Source organism: Solanum pennellii, chromosome 5, assembly GCF_001406875.1.
Source record: "Solanum pennellii chromosome 5, SPENNV200".
Lineage (NCBI taxonomy): Eukaryota > Viridiplantae > Streptophyta > Magnoliopsida > Solanales > Solanaceae > Solanum > Solanum pennellii.
The window spans coordinates 71,911,577-71,925,192 of NC_028641.1; the positions used below are offsets into that span (position 1 = coordinate 71,911,577).

At 32.6% G+C, this 13,616-nt stretch overlaps 2 protein-coding genes across 2 annotated transcripts; both read left to right on the forward strand.

The window, feature by feature from the left end:
* The first annotated feature begins 1,356 nt into the window (after positions 1–1,356).
* Positions 1,357–3,115, forward strand: LOC107018458 (delta(8)-fatty-acid desaturase-like). Its single transcript, XM_015218943.2, has 2 exons — positions 1,357–1,743; positions 1,821–3,115. The coding sequence occupies exons 1-2, from the start codon at positions 1,551–1,553 to the stop codon at positions 2,945–2,947; spliced, it is 1,320 nt and encodes a 439-aa protein (XP_015074429.1). The 5' UTR covers positions 1,357–1,550; the 3' UTR covers positions 2,948–3,115.
* A 2,050-nt stretch (positions 3,116–5,165) lies between these two features.
* On the forward strand, positions 5,166–9,482 carry LOC107020299. Its single transcript, XM_015220597.2, has 2 exons — positions 5,166–5,622; positions 8,627–9,482. The coding sequence occupies exons 1-2, from the start codon at positions 5,318–5,320 to the stop codon at positions 9,099–9,101; spliced, it is 780 nt and encodes a 259-aa protein (XP_015076083.1). The 5' UTR covers positions 5,166–5,317; the 3' UTR covers positions 9,102–9,482.
* Positions 9,483–13,616: the final 4,134 nt, after the last annotated feature.

Below are 13,616 nucleotides of genomic sequence, written 5' to 3' on the forward strand. Positions count from 1 at the left end.
GTATCATTCTATTGTATATACATTAATTTTCCCGATGAAGTGTGACCACGTGGCTCCGCTCCGTGCTTGCTTACTGTGATTTACATTTTCTATATGTATATGCTATTACACAATAGGACATTTATCGAATATACACAAAGTGTTTAACCCAAAAGACAAAGATTGTAACAGAAATGATAAACACTTGAGGATTATCCTAGGACGTTATATAAGAAATACTATTCTTTTCTTTCTCTAGTCGTGATTAGAACTATCAAAAAGGATTGACCCAGCCTCACCTGGCTCAAGCCTCGCGAGTCAAGAAATTTGAAGGGCTAAGGAGGGCCGACCCTTCATTTGGTAGGGCTTGAATGCTCAACCCAACCCAATCCTATAAAAGGGTCGAGGGATGGGGGCGGGCTAGCCCTTCTATTTTTTTTCTTTTTCAATTTATAATTCTATAACATCAAGAACATCCGAAGATTTTCAAATTAAATATGATAAACAATGATTTTATTTCAATAAACTAGTAAAATCTAGTGTAATTAGCATGTATCTCGCAACCAAATATGCGAGTGAGATAAGAGAGTGACAAGCAAGATGGGAGGGAGGTGAGAATGCGAGATTTGTATATGTATGCTAGATAGATGCGAATCTACTTGGATAGAGTGTATCTACAAACAAATTAACCTACTTTTGAGTCTATATATTTTTGAGTTACTTGTATCTGGGAACGAAGATTCGTAATATTACAACATAATGTGTAGTAAAATAATTAGATTATATATTAGTGCGATTATTATAAATTACTTTTAAATAAAAAGTTTTGGCTCATAGACCGACCCAATCCCGATCAAACCTCAAGGGTCAAAGACTTATATAAATTGAACTTAAAAGTCTTAATTTAAATAGACTTGAAAAATTCTATCTCAACCTTACCGCAACAAAGGGTAGATTAAATCGACCCCATGAGCTAATCTCATTTTGACGGCTCTATTCGTGATATACAAAAAGGTCTCCAATTAATCCCTACGTGGATAGTGGATTGTAATTTTGCGAGACGTGAAAGCTAGTGAACCACATGTTACGTTAATGCTACTTTATCCCCTACTCTTTTGAAAAATAAATAAATAAACAAGTAATATATTATTTTTTTTGTAAAAAAATATTATTTTTTTTTGTAAAAAAAAAAATACCGTTTTAGACGTTCCTCTATCCGTACTTTTCTCTTGGATCACAAATCCATTTTCCAAATCAAAACAAACTAAAAAAGAATTTTTAAAAGGATAATAATAATAATAAATATATTAACGTTCGAAATCATTTATCTTTTCTTTTTTTTCTATATATAATTCACTCTTTTTCATTCATAAAACCAAAAAAAAAAAAAATCCCTAAAGTAGTTACAAACATCTTTAGGGTTGTTCTAATCAGCCCCGCCAAAAAAAAAACCAACCCTTTTTTTCTACGTTACATTATTGTTTAATCATATTATAAAGGGGGTTGGTTTTTGTTCTTGATTATTTATTAGATCTTAATAATTTATTTGTATTAATTATAATTTATTCATCATGAGTGATGATAAAAAGTACATTACTGCTGAGGAATTGAAGAAACATGACAAACCAGATGATTTATGGATTTCAATTCAAGGAAAATGTTACAATGTTACAGATTGGGTGGAAGAACATCCCGGTGGCGATATTCCGATTCGTAGTTTGGCTGGACAAGAAGCTACTGATGCATTCATTGCTTTTCATCCAGGTTCGATTTAGAATTCGAATTCATTTATATATATATTAATGATCATTTCGTATAATTTTGAAATTTCATTGCTATAGGTAGTGCTTGGAAATATCTTGACAAGTTTTTCACCGGATATCATCTAAAAGATTACGAGGTAACAGATGTGTCTAAAGATTACAGGAAACTCTGTTCTGAATTTTCGAAAGCAGGGATGTTTGAAAAGAAGGGTCATGGAGTGATTTATTCGTTCTGTTTTGTGGCATTGTTAATGTCATCGAGTTTCTGTGGTGTTCTGTTGAGTAAAAATTTCTTGGTTCATATGGTTTCTGCTGCATTGTTGGGATTAGCTTGGATGCAGATATCTTATTTGGGACACGATTCGGGTCATTACATGATCATGACAAATCGTGGATTCAACAAATTAGCACAGATTCTTACAGGAAATTGCCTTACTGGGATAAGTATTGCTTGGTGGAAATGGACACATAACGCTCATCATGTCGCGTGTAATAGCCTTGATCATGACCCTGATCTACAACACTTGCCAGTTTTCGCTGTTTCTACAAAGTTTTTCAAATCATTGAGATCTAGCTTTTATGGAAGAGAGCTAACATTTGATTCGCTTGCAAAATTCTTTGTGAGTTATCAACACTTTACGTATTACCCTATAATGTGCGTAGCACGAGTGAATCTCTTTGTCCAAACATTCTTGTTATTGTTTTCGACAAGGAAAGTACCAGACAGAGCTTTGAACATATTGGGAATACTTGTTTTCTGGACTTGGTTTCCTCTTCTTATTAGTACATTGCCTAATTGGACTGAGAGGTTCTTGTTTGTGCTTTTAAGTTTCTGTGTTACATCACTACAACATATTCAATTCACTCTTAACCATTTCGCTGCTGATGTATACGTTGGACAGCCAGAAGGGAACGATTGGTTTGAGAAACAAACGAGTGGTACTATAGATATCGCGTGTTCTTCATGGATGGATTGGTTCTATGGAGGATTACAATTTCAACTTGAACATCATTTGTTCCCAAGGTTGCCTAGATGCCATTTGAGGAAAGTGTCACCAATTGTTCAAGATTTGTGCAAAAAACATAAGTTACCATATAGGAGTTTGTCATTTTATGAAGCTAATGTTTGGACATTAAGGACTTTAAAGACAGCAGCAATACAAGCCAGGGGTCTACTTTGGGAAGCTGTTAATACTCATGGTTAAGTAATATTTGGACTTCGGACAAATTTTTTATAACAAATAAGTACTAAGTATTATGTTGTTTTTTTCAAGTAATGTGTGTATTTTAATCTATGTTGTTGGATGTGTTTTTTGCTGTGTTGATATGGGATTTTTGTATTTTAAATTTTATTTATATATTTTATTTCTATATTTGAATTGGTGCTTGACTAATTTGGATTCGCTGATGTTAGGCCAATTAAAAGGGAGGCACTTTTGAACATGATTTTGGGCTTATGTTAACATTCAGATAATGACTATGAAATTACGTTTATACTTTCACATATAGGTAACATATCTTATCGTTAAACTTTCAGTTTGTCTCTAACCATCAAATGAAAAGTAAGCAGCCCATTCTCCTCTATTTGAAAGAAATGGGCTTCCGATTTTTTCGTGCTTGAAATTTTTTTGTGTTCTCCATATTATTGTATATACTTAATCATTTAATTACTTTTCAGTTTTCTATCGATCAAGGTCCATTCTCTATAATACCTTCAAACTTAAATCTAAAATATCTGATTGAAGACGAAAAAATTCTATTGATTCCACTGCGATCCTAATTCGTGGACATATAACTGCAATCCACGTGGAGGAAATTGTGGCCTTTTGAGCTCGAACGTGCCACTTAAAAAAGTGGACCAAATCTCTTCGCCACATACTTTGGGTCTGTGCGCTGTTACATCAAAGAAAATATCGTTATTTTTTTAATTCTTTTTTTGTCAATTAACCCTTAACTAATATACACAATTCAAAGTAGAAAAAGAATTGAAAATTTACTTGTAATAATTTTCAGAAAGAAAATCTTTACCATAATTTTATATTAGTTTGACAAAATAATTAGCCTGCATCTACAAGTTATCTACGCACAATCTTTTAAGAAATTTATACATTTCTATCCTATTGTGTTTAAAATGAATGACAGCAAGCTATTTATTGAAGTCATCAAATGCAGAATGAAATCTGAATTTATCAATACCAATTATATTTTCTAATTATAACAATAATATATCTACTTATATTCTATAAAGTGGAATTTGAGGGGATATAATTGTCACTATCTGACTATGGAGGCAGCAATAATGTTTTCGGAAGACCCCCCGTTCAAGTTCATTAAATTTAAGTAAAAGAAGAAGCAAACAATGGCAGAAAATATAAGAATGACATAAGAAAAGTACGATAAACTTTACAAAAAAAATAGTCTGATAATCCAAATACACTCAACAACATACATGATAACGGGAACTAGTCCTTGTTATCTCTTGTTCTAAGATTAGCAAACCAGAAATAAGAAAAGATGAAAAGAAAAAGCAAAGAACTATCCTATCCCACGGAACTCACTGTGAGTCCTAAAAAATATTAATCCCCTCAAGTACTCGTGGTCATAGATTAATTTCTCACAAGACAAAACAGATTAACCATTAAAGAAGTATACGATACCTTGAACTTTGATAAATCCAATGAACTAAAAAAGACAAGAACGAGATCGCACGCACATACACGATCAATGGATCTTGTTTGTAAAATATGTATGCTTTAATGGAAGAATTCAATACTAAAAAAATGAGAAAATTCTCTATTTATATCCAACAAATGTTAATATCATAGGTGTTAATTGTGAAAAGGGTCACAATTCCTTAGAAAAGAGACAACCTTTCAAAAATCTCACAACCTTTTGAATGATCACATCCTCTTAGAGAAGACAACACCCTTTGTAAAGGTTTTAACCCTTCAGGAGAGTTACAACTTCACCTCCTATTCACACTTTTAAAACTCAACTGTCCTACGACATGCAACAGACCACCATAAGACAAGACGACACTTTATCCCTACTAATTTTCTATCCTAATACAAAATATTCACTCTTTCCTATCTATAATCATGTCCTCGATTATTCGAAACAGTGTCATATCCTGTCTAATCATCTCTCTCCAATAACTCAATAATTATATTTTCTAATAAAAGAATATGCTCTAGAAAAGTGTGTGTGTATATATATATATATATATATATAAGAGTTCATATTTAAAAATACAAATACAAATAAGGGAGAAAATGTGAAAACAACAAATTTAGGCAAAACTCCTAATAATGTTGATTAGACACATTGATAGTTGAATATTGAATTTCATCCACCAATAGAATCCATAATTTTTCAAATTATCCTAACAAAGCTTATCCTTTTATTTCCCTCCTTCTCAGCCCCGTTATGTCTTTTTCCGATAAGATTTTTCATTTTCTCCGCAACCAAACAAAATCCATCTCTCCACAATATTCGCATTACAATTTCTTCTTCATCACCAAAACAAAAAATGTTCACTAACAATCTCTAAGTTCACCGGAATCTGACGTCATCATATGGCTACTCTTTTGCCGTCACCGGACATTTCTTCCTTCTCCGCCGGAAGAATACACCTAAACAAACTGGTGTTACGAAGAAGAGTTGTTAAGGTCTGTTCGAGTGTGAAGGATTTGGAGGATGTTGGATTGTTGTACGGACAGTTTTCTGCTCCGTTGAAGGTTAATACGATGTCGTCTTCAAAACTTGATAAGGAGGAAGAACAGAAGAGGAATTACTATCTGAATACCGGTTCTGCTATTCGGATTCTCAGAGAAGAGTTTCCAGCGCTATTTTATAAGGAGCCAAACTTTGATATCTACAGGTTAGACTGAATACTTCTTTGAAAAATATCCTATTTTGTTTGAATTATGTGCTTGGTTATCGAACTCCGATAAATTAGTACAGGAGAGCTAGGATTTTGAGTTTATGGGTTCTAAGTTCTAAAACAGGAAAGTTATTGTGTTTTTGATAAATTAGTTATAGATATTAAGTGTCTGTGCTAAAAGCTATTGAGTTCTGCTAAATTCGTAAACTAGAATGCTAGCTTTGCAACCTCAAGTTAGGAGGTCGACAGTGTTAGTTGAGGCGGTCAAGATCAAAGAGATTACTATCTTTGAAGAAGCTTCATAGAGTAGGGACCGGAGTAATTCGACAGAGGCTAAGATACTCAAAGGCATGTACATCATGATGGTTGAAGAGTTTCAAGAATTGCTCTGAGGGGGAATGTAAGAATTTTATGAAGAATCTAGAATAGTCAAAGAGTTATAGAGAATCGGGAATGAGAGTACTAGCGTGATTGTAGAAAAAGTTCAATATTGTAGAAGAGAATAGTAAATATCTTTAACTAGATCCTTCCATCATATAAATACAAGTGGTTAGTTCAGTTGTAACCAAGTAAGAGAAAGCAAGTTAGCTAGCAACAAGTGAGTGGGAAGTAAGAGAGAGTTGCTAGAGTGTTAATGCAAGAAGAATTGCGCGTAAGACCTATAAGATCAAAGTGGATCCTTACTTTGCAATAATAGCAACCGAGTGTGCCCAATAACAATATCCTACAAAATGTTTTAGACACATTTTGGGAGTTGGAATTGCAGGTGATGAATACAAAATATTAATCACGTTTTGATGCAGGAGGTTGAAACTTCTCGTTACCTGACCCTAACTAATTTGTGATCAAGGTTAATTAGTTGAAAGATCCTGTTCTTTTTGTTTGCTGCTTTATCAGTCTTTTCTTTGTGGGAAATTTTGTTGTGATAGTAGCTTCCTTTTTCTTTAACTGGTTCTATGTACACTAGCTAGAAGTCTAGTTCTCATCATCTGGCCTACGGGCAAGTGCTTCTTTTAGTTAATACTTCAACTTCAATCTCATCTTACCCTTTTGTAGTCTTTAGTCAGCAAGAAGATTGAGTATGCCTTTAGTAGCTTTCAATCTATACTTGCATCTCAGAATCGGCTGTTAAGACTTGAGAGAAATAAACTCAAGGGTAGGAAGAGGAAAAACATTAGAACTCCCTTCATATTTGAAAACATTTGGCTACGAGAGATGGACTTTGATATAATAGTTGGCTGGATGGTGGAATAACTACAAAGTGGCGGGAAGTCTGTCATCCAACTTAGTGAAAAGGTTGAAGATGCTAAATTTTTTTTTGAAGTGTAGCACGAGGAGGTGTTTGGAAGGGTAAAGGTGAAAATGAAGGAGATCACGAATGAAGTGAGGGAACTAGAGAAGGAAGGAGAGGGGAGGGAGAGATAAAGAGAGGAAAAAGGGTTGAAGACAGAAGCTGAGAGCGATTGTAACTTTGTAATTGGAGTAAGGAGATACAATTTTTTCATAGGGTTAACTTGCAAATATAATGAGAAATTTCATAAATTTATGGAGGTGAATGGGGTTGAACATCATGAGGGGAAATGAGGATGTAGAAGGGGCTATTCTAGTCTCTTATAGTCGATTATCCAAAGAGGAAGTGGTTTGATCGTCCAAGGGCGACTAGCATTTAATCAAATAGGGGATGACACTTGCTTTTTTCTGATGTGGACAAGTCTCAGTCGGATAACTTGTGACATATGCTAATGTGGTTTCTGGTAATGTCAAGCCTAATGATAAACCTCAAAAAGTGCTTTGGCATAGGTGTTGAATGGTAAGGTTGGGGAACTTCTCACTACCTATCTTAGCTTGCCTCTAGGTCTGCCTGAAGAGGTTCAAACAATTTGGAGTATGTCACTGCATAGTGTTGAAAAGATACTTGCAGGATTGCAGAAAATATACTTGTCCAAATATGGAAAGGAATACTTATTAAGAGAACGTTATCAAGCTTCCACATATTTTATGTATCTATTTCAGGTTTATTTTTGGGGGTCACATGGTATGGGGAATGGGTACAACACTTTTGCATCACTTCCCTAAACATCTACATGATATCATGCGAAAAGGTTATGACAGTTCAATAAGTCCAAAGACTACAAGGTGGTGATGTCTCTTGGATTTGAGATTTAGGAGTATTTTACACGATTTACAGGTTGCAGAATTTTGAAATTTTTTCGAGTTATTCCATAAACAGAGTGTACCAGAGGACAGTCAAGAACTCAAGATGTAGGGAAATAAAGGGTGTGCAATAATCTGGTGTTCTTTGTTAAGTATTATTATGAGAAACTCCTGAAAAGGGAGGAGGTTGCTTTTCGTATAGGTCGTTTTGGATCTCGCAGATGAGAAAGGTGTGTTTCTTTACCTGGTTAGCAATTAGAGGGGTGATCTTGCCAGCTGAAAATCTTTTAAAGAGGTAGGTTACCTATATGTTAATAGGTGCTTTACGTGCAAGAATTCAGGTGAAGACATTGATCATCTCCTTATTCATCATCCGGTAATTTTGAGACTGGTGGGAAATTCTCACATTGGTTCGGTATTTTTGGGTGTTGCTTGGCATAATAAAAGAGGTAACGGTCAGCTGGTGCTAGATCTTATGTGCATAGCCTGGAAGGAAAGAAATAGGAAGGCTTTTAGGGTGTATAGATTTATCTTTTTCAGTTGAGTAGTAGTAGTTTAGCACACTATTTTTTGATGCATCCAAAAGGTTCCTTTATGCATAGAAGTTTTGTTATCATTCTGTAGTCTTCTTAATTTGTTTAGTTTTGTATGTCAGTTTAGTGATATGGCGAGATTGGTGAATCTCTCGTCTTAGATAATTAAAACAAACAATTTGTACTGGAATGAACATAAAAGATTCATTAGGCGACCTGAACTACTTTGAGTCTAAGGTGCAAATGTTATTGATGTTGTTATTGTCATGATATGATAGTTCTATTTCTTGATGGTGTTTTTCTTTTCTCTACAGGGATGATATAGTCTTCAAAGACCCCCTCAACACCTTTACTGGCATTGAGAATTATAAATCGATCTTCTGGGCCTTACGATTTCATGGCAGGATATTCTTTAGGGCTTTGTGGATAGATATTATTAGTGTATGGCAGCCTGTGGAAGGCATGATCATGATCCGATGGACTGTTCATGGCATTCCCCGTGTTCCATGGGAGAGCCGTGGACGATTTGATGGCACTTCAGAGTACAAACTAGACAAAGATGGAAAGATTTATGAACACCGCGTTCACAACATTGCACTAAAGGGACCCCCAAAGTTCCATGTACTTGCTGTACAGGAATTAATTGGATATATTAGCCACCCCTCAACACCAAAGCCGACTTTCTTTAAGATTTCATTCCCTTACTTTGGTAACACAATGCCATTGGCGAAATTTGCAGATACAGACATCGCCTTGGTTCAATTTTCAGCCTCTGTTAAAGAGAGGTGAAGAGGAAAATCACAGCGAGAAACAGCATTGTGACAAAGTGCTATAAGTTTTGATCAATCCTCGCGGTGGGTTGCAACATGCATCAGAACTATAGGTATTTATTCATATACATTATATATACAGCGTTTTCAGGATCAGCTCAACGTATCTGGAGTTCATTCTCATCTTTCTGGGCTTTGCTTATCAGTGTTTTGTTCTTCATTTTTAACTCCAGCTACTGCCTTGGGCTAGAAAATTTTACAGGTGTATATTTTTGTATAGTATATCTTACTACTGAGTTTGCAGTTATTATCTGGCTGAATATGTTCAACAGAATTTATAATGAAATATTTCCCTATATAGAAATTTGTGATATCCAAACTCATAAAATAGTTTTGGAGAGTTTACAATTTTACTATATCTAATCTAAATTGGTCCCAGCAGACATATTATCCTGTGGGTTCCACTCCAATTTTTGTAGATTTTGTAGTCGTTTGTACATGAATTTCACTTGGAAAAATTGGAAATTTTGTTAGTCAAATCATTATATAACTTCAAATCTCATTATAGCATCATTTTACTATAACAATTGAATTTTCTCCGAAATCAGTTCTTTACGTTATGTTTTACTTCGTTATAACAATAATGACATTTATTATAGTGTTTCAACTTTCGATAAACAAAGACAAAAAGTACTAGGTGATCAAAAGGATCATCCATTTTAACATTTCCTCTCCAAAATATACTGATCATTTTGGCTTTGGACTTGTATATATTCTTAGCCCTTAGGTTAGTGGCATATTTAGATTTTAGACAACAGATCACCTAATCTTAATAATATTGAGCCTTGATTAACCTAAGTTACTGGATTTTGAAGGACTTCTAATCCCTTAATAGCTTGAGCTCCTACCATAATATCTTAGTTGACCACAATTGGAGTTTTTTTTTCACTCAATATTCGGAGTTCACATTGAAGCCACAACTAAATTTAGACCGAATTACACTTACTACATCACATTCTTTACATACGTCTTCTAACACCTTAAACATAGGTTGCAACTCCCTTTAATCACATACACAAATTGTTCAGATATGTTTTAATTTGTTTGTCTAATTTTTTTTAAGTCTGACATCTTTTTCCTTTTTTGACAATTTTTTAATCCTAACTTCTCACATGATATGTTTAAGATCACAAGATGAAAGAATATTTTGCTACATTTACATATCCTTAATTAAAGATTATAAGATTCAAAAATCTTTTTAACACACATAATGTCAATTTTCTTCTCCTTGGATGAATTCTTGTAGTTGAAATGTTGAATTGCTAATAATTAATTGGTTCAAGATACTTAATTTTCTTCTATTTGAATCTATATGTCTTCTTCTAAATCTAATTTTGGTTCAGGTTAATTCAGGTACTAGTATAAGGATTCAACTTTTCTATTACTTCATTGTTTTAGGTAACCTCATTAATCATTAATTTCAATTCCTCCTATTATTTTCATGCTTATATTCTTTATTATCTTCAATGAGTGCTCTAGAAAAAAAAATTAAGAAAAGGAAAAGAGGTACTACTAGACGCCAACCATGTGGTTGACAACTCAAATTAAAAGATGAATAAAGTTGGATTGATACTTAATTTTTTGACAAATATGATTGATTAATTTGGATAATGGAATTATGATTATCCATTTAGTTTTTGGCAAAGTAGTGATACTAAAATGCAAAAAAAAGTGATAGATTCCAATCATGCAGCGTTGTTGATACCGCAATTAACGGAGGGCTAAAGAAATACTAACATATCAATCAAATAATGTGCTGCAGTGTATGAGATTGTTTTTTATTACAATCGAGATATTTATTTATTTTTCTAAAAGGAGGGGGGAGGTGAGGGGGGAATATCCACATATCGGCATATGAATGTTTTCATATCGAGGGAAGAGGGGAATAAAATGTTTCTTAACAAAAGTAATTTTATATTTAACATAGTTTAAATTCAAAATTTCTAATTAAAGATGACATAGTTTTCGCCCATTTATTCACAGATATACAATCCTTATTAATTTTTAAAATGTAATTACTATTTATTTTATTTGATACTACGACATAATTTTATTTCTAAAAATAAAAATAAAGATGATACATTTCTATTATGAAACGGTAGTTTATGTAATCATCCTTACCTTGAATGTTGTTTAGTTACAAAATAGAAAGTAGTTACCCATTCGCTTTCCAATATTCCAAAAAAATCCACATTGGAGGAGACGGGGGAGGGGTAAACTCTCCCTAACAAAGAGAACAAAGAAGTATTTACTACTCCATCACTATTATTGTTAGTGAATAAGCTGCTTAAGATATAAAGTTGAGTTCGGAGTTTAAAGGGCAAAAAAATTGAATTTTTTTTTCAAAAGAGTACATTAAAAAAAAATTCTAACAAAAAGGGCAAAATCGCTATTGACGTAGCGATTTATTTTAACGTCAAGGCAGCGATTTTTGTTATTATTTTTTTTTAAAATGGAAAAGGTTTTTTTAACAAATCACTGCCAAGGCAATGATTTTATTAGTTTTTTTATTTTTTAATTGTCTTTTTAAATCGCTGACTTTGCAGCAATTTTAGTGAACTTATTTTTTTAAAAAAAAAAATTGTATTGTAAATAGCTGCGTTTGCAGCGATTTCATCTAATGCCTTGACATCGATTTAACCTAATGCACCTAATGCCTTGGCACCGATCTCATCTTTTTTTTGAAAAAATATATATTTTCCACTGAAATCGCTGCGAAGACAACGATTTACAATACAAAAAAAAAGAGTTCAATAAAATCGCTGCCTTAAAATACACAATTAAAAAATAAAAAGCCCAATAAAATCTCTTCCAAGTTAAAAAATAAGTTTTTCCATTTAAAAAGAAGTTTTTTAAAAAAACAATAACAAAAATCGCTGCCAAGGCAGCGATTTAAAAAAATAATAAATCACTTCTAGAGGAGCGATTTTGCTTAACGCCGTTAAAATAAATCACTACGTCAGTAGCGGTTTTGCTCTTTTGGTTAGAATTTTTTTTAATGTACCCTTTTAAAAAAAATCAATTTTTTTACCCTTTAAGCTCCGGACTCATATAAAGTGAAATATGAGTATTAATAATACACAAATTAAAATTATTGAATGACAATAATGACCTTCAAATATATAGTAAACAATATTTTATTCTATTTTGTTAAAGAAATGAATAAATATTTTAAATTGTATACTACATAAAAAGGTTACAAACCAAATCAAATTTATATATAGCAATAAATAATCCACACGTTATATCCCATACATTATAATTTCTCTATTCTAATTTATATACATTATGATTTCTATATTATTAATTCCTACTAAATATGTTTCCGAGGAAGAGGTGTTTTAAGATGTGAGAGAGTGAAGTATGAATTTATTAATTATACTTAACTAAAATAAAACATGATAACACACTAAAAAAATAAAAGATACATTAAAAACTTAAGAAAATTAAAGAATTACGGATGCAAAATAAAGGATCTAGCATATTTATTTAGGCACAAACATTGTTACAGACTTAACAGTGTTAAAGTTATCAAGAACGTTCAAATTTACGAAGAATTTTATCATGACAATACTTGTATGTGATCTTCTCATTCTTTGCCAAGTGTATGGTCCCACCACCAAAACAAGAAAGGTTCCATTTTTTTTTATCACAAAAGAGTCAAAATAACCTCAAACTATTTGAAATAGAGTAAATATATCCTCCATTTCATTTTTTGCTAAAAAATATCCTTGTTCTTAACGTAAGAGACCACAAATACCCTCCAACTTAACAACTCCGTTAACCTCATGTCGTGGCATCTGATGTGGAAAAAATAAGCCACATGACTCAACACGTAAGCGTCTTACATGGAATAAAGATCCACATGACTGCCACCTAAGTGTAAGTTTAGTGTCATAATGCATGATGCTGACATGAAATATATAATTTTTTTTATGTGAGACGGAATATAAAAATGCTACTCCTTCTGTTTTATAAAGAATTACTCTATTTTTTTTAGTCTGTTTCAAAAAAAATGATCCCTTTCCTTTTTAGACAATACTTTGACTTTAACTTTCTATGTGACATGTTTAAGACCACAAGATTAAAGGACATTTTGGTACATTTGACATAACTTTAATTTAGAACCACAAGATTAAAAAGTTTTTTTTTTTAAACTCTGTTAAAAATCAAATTAGGTCATCCCTTTTTGAAACGAAGCGAATATAAAATATCTCATTTAACATGATTATTTAATTTATATGTATGTAATTCGTACAACTATTTTAAATAACCTCACATAAAAAAGGACAAAAACCATATTATACTAGTCATATAATTGATGCACTAGACAAGTGGTTGATTCTGATCATGGAACTATTCCTTTTTTCTTTATTTCAATTTCAAGTAGTACTCATAAATTGTTTTTATTAGAAAAATAATACGCGTCGTTGAGTGGACTATAAAGTTGAAAGTCATCAAAGGTGAGCTAAGA

Bases quoted from the DNA above. Each gene is read 5' to 3' on its own strand.
- LOC107020299 (XM_015220597.2), top strand. From the start codon at position 5,318: ATGGCTACTCTTTTGCCGTCACCGGACATTTCTTCCTTCTCCGCCGGA. The intron at 5,623-8,626 runs GTTAGACTGAAT...TTTTCTCTACAG, and splicing joins CCAAACTTTGATATCTACAG to GGATGATATAGTCTTCAAAG.
- LOC107018458 (XM_015218943.2), top strand. From the start codon at position 1,551: ATGAGTGATGATAAAAAGTACATTACTGCTGAGGAATTGAAGAAACAT. The intron at 1,744-1,820 runs GTTCGATTTAGA...TCATTGCTATAG, and splicing joins ATTCATTGCTTTTCATCCAG to GTAGTGCTTGGAAATATCTT.